The sequence below is a fragment of the Neolamprologus multifasciatus genome, chromosome 16, assembly GCF_963576455.1.
Source record: "Neolamprologus multifasciatus chromosome 16, fNeoMul1.2, whole genome shotgun sequence".
Classification (NCBI taxonomy): domain Eukaryota; kingdom Metazoa; phylum Chordata; class Actinopteri; order Cichliformes; family Cichlidae; genus Neolamprologus; species Neolamprologus multifasciatus.
In genome coordinates, this window is record NC_140454.1 from 17931108 (window position 1) to 17941230 (window position 10123).

Genomic DNA, 10123 nt, shown 5'->3' on the forward strand with positions numbered 1-10123 from the left:
ACACTTCTGTTTAATCAGTTTTCTGTTTGACGTTTATTCAGCTGTGTGAAAACCTCCCGAGGGATTAATAAAGTTAAATTTAATTTAATCTAATCTAATAACTTTAATCTCAGCCAAACCGATTTACTCATGAACAAATAAAACACTGAAAAAGCCAAACAATAACATTTTTAAGTTATCAATGTGACTTATATATCATGTTTAACCCGAGTAGCGAAAGACCGCGGGGGTTTGAAAACGATGTGTCGGTAGGCTCAGATATTTGAAGTTTACACAGCTACATTCTTACCTGAAAATATGTTAAAAGTTTTTTTGCGACCCAGAAAGAGAAATAAGACTAATATTAAAACTAAGTAGCTGCCGCCATTGTTGGAAACTGGAATTGGCTGGGCCGCGCTATGAATTCTACAATATGGTTTTTCAATTTGTTGTCCGGGTGGAAAATCGGGAGAAATTCGGGAGAATGGTGATTTTCGGGAGGGGCACTGAAATTTATTCTCCCGGAAAAATCGGGAGTCTTGGCATGTATGGTTGTGGCAACATCACTGTCAAACACCTCAGTAAATTAAAACAGTAAATTATATCACAGAATATGACGAGCGTATGTTGAGGCGAACTGAAGAGGAGGAGAGGGACAGGTGCTGCTAGGGCGAGACAGACGTCTCTCACGAGTCCTTTAGTGCTGCAGGCAGGCAAGGTGTTCAAATAGCCACAACTGTTTTTTTATTTCTATATGATGAACTCTGCATTATTAAGTGATAAGAACAAGAAATCTGATGTCCTGTAATCATTATGATGCTATAATTTGAGATACAATAAATAAAATAAGTTTTTGTACAAAGTATTGGTATCGGATCAGTATCGTCGATACCACCCTGAATATTACTTGGTATCAGATCGGAAAGAAAATCAGTGGTATCGCACATCACTAGTGCTCGGGCCCTAAAAATTGCGGAGTTGCCGGCTTCTTCGCCCTTCCGCTTCGTGTTGTTGTTGTTTTGGTGACGCAACTTCCGTCGAGCAGACGATTGGTCGTCTACAGTGGGATTCGGCGCTCCTATTGGCCTGAGTCTACAGTGTCTACGCTCACCGTAGACTCCGGGCCAATAAAAACGACAATCAGCATAGACTTTGCACTGGCTTAGTGATGGGATTTCCGGCTCTTTTTAGATCCGGCTCTTTCGGCTCGGCTCACTAAAAAGAGCCGGCTCTTTCGGCTCCGAACCGGCTCTTCAGGTTGTTTTGTTGCTTTAATTATTTAATCATTAACAATAATATAAAATTATGCAGAAAAGGAATTACTAATGTAAAAAAAAGTGGTTTTATTTATATATGTTTATATATGGCCCCTAGAGACAAAGCACGTACAAACTCTAAAGCATATACAAACTCCAAAAAGCACGTACAAACTCCAAAACACATTTCTAGCGTTAACTGAACTTCCAAAACAGAGCTACCCAGATCACTTAAATTACACAATTGAAAGCATGTGCGTATTGTTTGTGTATCTATAGACAAGCACTCATGTTTATTCAAATAATAAAAAATAAAAAAAATTCATTTACCTGTTACTACCACACACCAAATCCGGTTGTTGATACTTGCTGGCTTGTGTAGCCACTAGGTAACAAAAGCTCAACACTGCACCCTAGCATCCTGGAGTACTTCTGTTGTCTTTTTTGTACGTAATTCTGAGTTTTTACGTGTTTTTGGAGTTTGTACGTGCTTCTGAGTTTTTATGTGTTTTGGAGCTTGTACGTGCTTCTGAGTTTTTACGTGTTTTGGAGTTTGTACGTGCTTCTGAGTTTTTACGTGTTTTGGAGTTTGTACATGCTTCGGGGTTTGTAAGTGCGTCTGAGTTTTTACGCGTTTTGGAGTTTTTACGTGTTTTGGAGTTTGTACGTGCTTTGTCTCTAAGGGCCACCATAAATATACTTTATTTATTTACTCCACATAAAATGTAATAAATAAATCATATAATACAAAGAACAACTATTTACATTTTAAACTTTTAACTATTTAAATTTTCAGCTTTTACCTTTTAACCAAATTTAACGTGAAACAACACAAAACACTGCAAACCACAACACAATTAAATATAAATTAAAATATTAAAACAAAAAGAAGATGCACATTCTCTGTCATATGGGCCTGCATGATTTCTGAATCCTTTATCATCTGCAACTGAAAATAGTGGATGATTACTATCCCTTTCTAATGTGACTTTGTTGTCCCTCGCTCTCTTTCTCTCTGGCTCTGTTCCTGTGCTGCTGCGAGTGTAACTAACGCCCCTCCCCCCTCTGCCCAGCGCAAAGTACAGGCCGCGCATGCGGAGTTTAGCGGAAAAAAGGGCGAGAGAGAGGGTGAGAGAAAGAAAAAAAACCTCACGGCTCCCAATAAGGAGCCGGCTCGCGTCGTTCACTTCAAAGAGGCGGCTCTAAGAGCCATTTCGTTCGCGAACGACCCATCACTACACTGGCTTAGACTCGACTTAAACCACTCCATCCGAACACGCACTTCTACAGTATAGGGATATTTTAACCGAAAAGGAAGTGATTCAGTCGTTTGCCGACTTTGTAAGGTGGAAATGGCCTATCATAAAAGCACGACGGCTATGCACCAGCACCTCAAACGACGACATCCAGGAGCAGCTTCTGAAAAGGACAAACCACCGTAAGTTTTCAACTTTTTTTTTTAACTAACGCTGGTTTTTACCCGTTAATTCATCCACACACACACCCTCTCCCCTAGACATACACTCACTCATAGACAGAGATAAACACCCAACCTCCGTAAATACAAAACTAATTTAAGCTGCTTAGCAGTAACATATAGCAGCTGCTGTTTAGTTGTTGTTTTTTTTAAATTTGTGGCCCATGCTGGCAAAATGAGTCGGAATGCGCGCAGGCTGATTATCAGAATCGGCGAAAGACGAAAATGTGAGACATCGAATTGGCCGCAGGAGAAATGTTAACAAGGATAATGCACCACCTGCTAAACGTAGCCGTCGTGGACACTATTACAACATTGTTAAAGTGCTTGCAAAAGCAAAATGACAACGAACTCTTGATTTGTCAAGTTTAATGTCTTTCATCCTATTTGAACGCTGTTTTTATACGTAATGCTTCTCCAGCTTGATCTTATAGGTCAAAGTTATGCCATCTAATGGCTAGAAAGCAGTGCACCAGTAAAGGTGCCATCAGCTATGGCTGTTTGAACGCTATTTTTTGCAGCCATATCATATGTTCAACATTGGTGATTATCATTAATCTCTTACTGTTATGCTATGAAAGCACATGGCATAACAGTAAGGCACATACATGGTGTGTGTATATATATATATATATATATATATATATATATATATATATATATATAAAACAACCAGATCCTTATCTAATTATTTTTGATATTATGCTTTCCATATAATTATTTTGTAATTATTCGAATTCATCTGTGTGTGATTTATGATTTCAGGAACAAACGGAAAAGTCTGGAGGACTACTGTCAGAGAAGTAGTACACCATGCACCCCCCAGGAGGCGGCTGTACTTACCGAGAGCGTCTTATCTATGATTTTAAAAGACATGAGACCACTTGCTGTGGTGGGGGGGGGGGGGGGGGGGGTTCAAAGAAATGCTGACCACTTTCCAACCAGGATACACTCTGCCGTCTAGGCGTCATTTTACAAGCATGATGAAGAGAAAGTATGAAACTTCAGTTGAGAAACTAAGGAATGAACTAAAAAAGGCCACATCCAAAATCTCCCTTACCATTGATGCTTGGACAAGTCTGGTCACAGAGTCCTACTTAGGGGTAACTTGTCATTTCATTAATGACAATTGGGATCTTCTCTCCTTCAATTTAGCAAAACTGCCAGTTGAAGAGTGCCACACTGCAGGAAACCTTGCCTCCTGGGTGAAGAAGGTGGCAGAAAAATTCCACATTTCCTTGTATAATGTCCTTGCCGTTGTGCATGATAATGCAAGTAACATAGTTGCAGCTCTCCACATCCTGAAAGAGAAGTTTGGAGTGGTGTCCTATCGGTGTGCCGGGCATACACTGCAACTGGTTGTAAACCATGCAGTGAAAGACCCCAAGATTGATAAGGCACTATCAGCTGCACGGGGCCTTGTAAAGCACATCAGGAAAAGTGAGCCAGCTAGCACCAAACTTAAGCAGAAGCAAAAGCAGATGGGTACAGCTGAGCATAAACTAATCCAGGATGTCGCTGTCAGATGGAACAGTTCATACTACATGATTGAACGTCTGTTGGAACAGAGATGGCCAGTGCTTGAGATGCTTTCAGATCCAAAAGTCACACAGCGTGGGAAACAGTACCTAGATCTGAAAAGTGATCAGTGGATTCTTCTGGATGAATTGAAGGAGGTGCTCAAGCCTTATGAGCAAGCCACTAATGTTCTTAGTGGACAGTCTTATGTCACAGTCTCTGTTCTTCCCCCCCTGCTGAAAGGTCTCCTGAAATCCACCCAAAACAAATCATTTGATTCTGCTGCAGTGAACTCTTTCCAGAACTGTGCAAAAGAGGAAATCTTGTATAGGTGGCAGCCAGAGGTATCTGCATTTCAAGCAGATGGAAAAAACGTGTCACTCATTGCTGCTGCCCTCGATCCACGTTTTCGTAAACTGAAATTCCTTTCTCCAGAAGATGCTCTGAAACTGCAAGTAACAGTACAGAGGGAGGCACTTGATCTCAAAAGGGAGCAGAGATCACAGTTACAGCAGGAACATGTGGGACAGGAAGCCTCAGCAAGTCCCCCAACAAAGAAGAGGTCTGTGTTGGACACTTTGTTGGGTACAGATTCTGAGGAGGAAGATTGTAATGAAAACACTGACCAGGGTGGGGATGGAGAAAATGAGGCGGTGAGGAAAGAAGCACTGCTGTATTTTGGGGAAGCCCCTATTCCAAGGGATAATGACCCCCTTACATGGTGGAAGAATAATGCAACAAGATTCCCCACACTGGCTAATTTAGCCAAATCATATCTGGCTGTACCTGCCACATTAACACCATCTGAAAGGCTTTTTTCAGTTGCTGGAAACATTGTCACCAAAAAAAGGGCAAGCCTGACTGATGAGCATGTAGAAATGCTAACATTTCTCCACTCCAATGCATAACTACTTCATGTGATGAACGTGTGTCAGTGGAAAATTGTACTTAGTAGTCAGTATAATCTTTTAATGATATAAGTTTGAATATGGTAGAATACTGCATGTAATCATTTGTGTTTAGAAGTATGTAGTTGGTCTCATCCTAGGAAGTCTGTAACATTCCAGGGTGTTCTGGCATTCACCCCCACATCCTAGGAGCATGGGAAAGTTCGTACCTTGTTTTATTGTTTTACAGTAGGATTAACGTAGTTATATCTGTTTCCAGTCTAAGTGCTTTTGTTTAGATGAACTGCTGGACTTTGAGTCCAGCAGGTTTAGGGAAGTCTTTATGGGGTCACACTCTGACACACACACACACACTTTTCAATGTATGGAACAAACGCTCACTGAAGTGTATAAATAAAGGACCAGGGCAGGATGCCCTTGCTAGCAAGTAAATCTGTGTGTTTCTCCTCTCTGATTCTCTGCTGAAGAAGTGTTTTAGAATATATCTCTTAACAACGTGATTGAACACACACACACACAGAAATAGGAGAGAAGGCAGCAAAATGGATATTTTGTTAACGAAGAGCACTTTTTTTGCAGAGAGCAAAGTGAATGTTACGTTGTATTTGTTCAAAGACGCCATTACTGCTGTTTATATTTTATTAATTTTTTGCTATGATTTCCTTTGTTCATATTTGTTTTGCATAACATTAAATTTTTTGTTAAAAACAGAAGATTGTACTACAATGTTATTTTGGATTTTGTTTTGTGAATAAAGAGCACTTTTTGGCAGAAAGCAAAGTGAATGAAAGTGAAAAAACTGTCTGGGGTTCATTTTAAGTTCAGTATAATTCAATTTTATTTATATAGTGGGAAATCATGACAACAGCTGCCTTGAGGAACTTTACATTATAAGGTAAAGACCCTACAATAATACAAAGAAAACAGAAAACTCCAACAGTCATATGACCCCCTATGAGCAAGCCCTTTGGCGACAGTTGGAAGGAAAACTTGCTTTTAAAAGGTAGAAACCTCCTCCAGAAGCAGGCTCATGATTATCAGATTTAACAGATTTCTTGAATAATCAAGATTGTAGGCCAGGATTTCAAATTGGATTAAATAGTATATATGATTAATTATAAAATATTGCCACATATTTGACAGATTATGCACTTCTGTCTACCCTTCTCTGAAATTAAAGTGCCTGGGAACACAGGAGGTCCATACACAGATGTTGTCATTATGCTTTTGTCATTTGCAATTTTTTTAGTTGTCTGTACTACATTAAAAAAAAAAATTAGAAATTGATTATATTTCAGTTTATTTGTCAACAACAAGTTCAACAACACATATCATCCTTTCAGAAGTGGTGAGTTTTGCCAAAATAGCATTCGAATGAAATTGCTGTTCATCAACAGGTGGGTGCAAAGAATTTATTATGCTGATAAAATAAGCTTCAGATAAATTCAGTGACCAAAAAAGAATGTTTATGTCTATTTGAAATTCTAAGAGTTCAAAAGGTCTTTATTTAGTTCTTTATTTTTTCAGTTTTGTTTAACCAACATTAAAAAAGGAAAGCTCGTCTGGAATCAGAATAAATATTTTTAAAAAATAGCAAAAATGACATGAAATAATTATATTTTTAGACTGAGAAACTTGAGTTTAGAAAAATGCAAGGTGTCCCCCCCCCCCTCAGATTATGATGCCCCTTAGTACCATTTTGTGTAGCCTTCCAGTGTGACAGTTGGCATTATAATATATATAAAGCAACAAGGCATAATAGAATATCTCTTTGATTTTAAACTATTCTAGCCAACATCAACAACTAAATATTCCCGTCATTAACAAATACAGATGGTGTAAATAAATGCCAACTCACCATTTAAAAATTATTACAAAATACTCAACGTAAACCACCATTATCTGAGTAAACACTGTACATTAAAACTCCTAACACATTAAATTAAGACTTGTGTCTTGTGTTTTGATCCATGTATCAAGCCAAATAGACAGTTAAAGTAATTTGAAGTAATACACATAGACATAGAACTTGATAACATTTGACAGAACATTACACTGTTTTTGTGCTAAAGAACACTCAGAATATCATTAACAGGCAGAGACTCCCCTTTATACTTTAGTTCACTGACCCTCCTGGAACACAACAATAAATATTTCTATATAAGATATTCTCATAAATGACTGTGTACTAGAAATCTTACAGGTTAAAGTCTGTTTAATATCCAGATAATATCGCAAAAGTTCATCTTAATTTTTTTTCTCCCATGTCCCTTGCGGGGCTCCGTATTCATCAGCTTGTGCAGTTAGTTTTAAAAGCATGACCCTGCTTAATTTCTGGTAACAAGATCACCTACAAATATTTGTATTTGGTAGATGGTTTTTAGGTTCTTTGTCTTGTTAAAAAATGGAAAAGCAGAGTGACCTAAACCAAATCCCCCTTTCTGTCAAAGCTGGTGAGCATCCACTTAACTTGGTCTGGGTGGACCCTGTCAGTGGGTGACTCACAAACCCTCAAACATTCGTTTAAAATTAATAGTAAAATTAGTAATTTGAGTTATTCATTTATGCACACTGATATGTTATAGAAAATAGCTTTAGGCCTAAGTTAAAAGCAGATAATGGTGGCTTATTAACATTACAATGTCTGCCAACTGAATTTTATGAATTACATTCATCCATCAATCCTTTTTTAAACCATTTAATCAGGGTGGCAGTGAGGCTGGAGCCTATTCCGTCTGTCATTGGATGACAGGCAGGGTGCACTCCCACAATAGGTTACATAAAACACAGAGATAAAGACAGTTATTCATAGTCTATTCCCATCTGTCCTTTCTTAACCTCCTCTTCATCAGCTTGTTTGAGCCATAAAATTACATCAATGTTGAAATGTGACAAACTTCAGCTCTGGTTTGATTCAGGAATATGTGTTTTTGTGAGATCAGTGACAGTTCTACCCAAATTTACAGTTACCTGTTAACCTGAAAAGACATGAGTGAATTGTCTAGTCCAGGGGTCTGTAACCTTTAACACCCAAAGAGCCACTTGGACCCGGTTTCCACGCAAAAGAAAACACTGGGAGCCGCAAATACTTTTTGAAATCTAAAATGAAGATAACTCTGTATATATTGTTTTTTACTTTTATGTTTTGTGTGAACAACTAAATTAAGTAAGTAAAGTTTATTTATTAAGCGCTTTTCACAGACAGGCAGTCACAAAGCGCTGTACACAAATATTAAAATAAACAATACAATCAATAGACATTATACACAATGTAAAAGATCAAATGTAAATAATGTAAAGAATATAAAACACGTAGATTAACAAAAGGCTTGTTTGAACAGAATAGTTTTTAACTGCTTTTTAAAAGAATCCACAGAGTAACTAAGGTGTGTTGCTTATGAAATCCATGAAGTGCTACAGAGAAAATTACATTTTATTCATGTAAATAACACATTTTGAACTCTTAAAGAAATATAACAAAAGGAAAGACACCCAGCTGAACTAAAATGATCCATGTAGCAAACAAAAACTGTTGTGAGCCACCACCCTCATATCGCCTTTGGGCTTTTGGAGCCTTGACCTGACTTTTTTTTTAAAGAGATGCTGAAAAGCATGTTCATGCAAACACCGTCGGGTCTGTCGTGATAGGTTTACAATAAGACTTATGGTCCCGAACCTCTGCGCACAGCGTCTGCAAATCGGGGCTTTCATCTTTACGCAGGACTGTAAGCTGCCATCTGTGAGGCGTGAGCAGTGTTTGTTTTTAACATAGTTCACGGTGGAGAACAGCTGCCGACATAATGTGGATCCGAAGATCCATAATTGGCCTACCTGGGGTTGAAAGACTCGATAAATGCACGGCGTTTCGGCAGGTATACCGGCTTCTGCGAGTATGACGCTTATTTTGAGCGATGAAAAAATAAGATATAATTTTATTTTTATATTTCAAAATCACAATAATCTTCCAATTTAGAATTACAAGTTGAAAAAAGAACTAAACACAAATAAAATACACTTCAGCTAATTACTTCTAATTTATTTTCCCAAACCACCCAGAGCCGCAAAATAAAGACTAAAGAGCCGCATTTGGCTCCGGAGCCGCGGGTTGCCGACCCCTGGTCTAGTCCTAAGACATTTTATTTCATTTATTTTATTCTGATTTAAACTTAAGACAAACAAAGATCTGTGTGGTGCAGAGTTTATAGAAAACATTATTGATTTAAACCAGCCATCAAACTGACCCTGATTTAAAATGAACTCTGATACCCAATTATCTGCAAAGTGTTGAGTTCTTATAGTAAACTTATTAAGATTAAGATTAACATACCTTTATTAGTCCCACGAGTGGGAAATTTCATGTTAAGGCTGCCGTCCATTGCCTGGCCAGCACCATCTTACCCTCTGACCATACATACATTACACAAAACATCACATGGGCAAGACGGGTCAGAGAGGTATAACAATGGAAAATGCACAACATGAGGAAAGACAAGGAGAAAAAAATAACTCCCCCCAGACTGAGCTCCAAAAGGGAGATCAGTTTGAGAACAGAAAAAAAACACCTCTGCACATAGCACATGAAAAACTCTTAATACACCATAGAAACACATGACAAGGAACAGGGATGGGTAAAGGGTGAGAGACAGCCAGTGTAGACAGTGCATCCAGGCCTGCAGCATATGCACTGGTCTCCTTGATCCACCGTCTGCATCGGAAGGAAATAAGCGTCGAAGGCGTTTGGAGGGGGAGGTGGATGAGTGTATATCTGCATGTGTATATATATATGTCTGTGTGTGTGTGTCTGTGTGTGTGTCTGTGTGTGTCCAGAGTTCAGCTGAGACAGTGTCCTTTGCCCTGCCAGGCTAAGTAAACAGTCTTCCAGCCAACCCAGGTGGCTCCAGCTCCAGCCTTGAGACCAGAGCTGGCGCCGAAGTGGTAGCCGCATGAAGTGATGGTGGTTTTTACTTTAGTGGGAACAACTCATA

General features: G+C 38.8%; 1 protein-coding gene across 1 annotated transcript; it reads left to right on the forward strand.

Annotated features, from left to right (window-relative positions):
• Positions 1–2487: 2487 nt before the first annotated feature.
• LOC146500631 (E3 SUMO-protein ligase ZBED1-like) lies at positions 2488–7930 on the forward strand. Its single transcript, XM_085135291.1, has 2 exons — positions 2488–2673; positions 3478–7930. The coding sequence occupies exon 2, from the start codon at positions 3636–3638 to the stop codon at positions 5136–5138; it is 1503 nt and encodes a 500-aa protein (XP_084991417.1). The 5' UTR covers positions 2488–2673; positions 3478–3635; the 3' UTR covers positions 5139–7930.
• Positions 7931–10123: the final 2193 nt, after the last annotated feature.

What these genes read in the sequence shown, in the direction of transcription:
- LOC146500631 (XM_085135291.1), top strand. Translation starts at nt 3,636, where the DNA reads ATGCTGACCACTTTCCAACCAGGATACACTCTGCCGTCTAGGCGTCAT.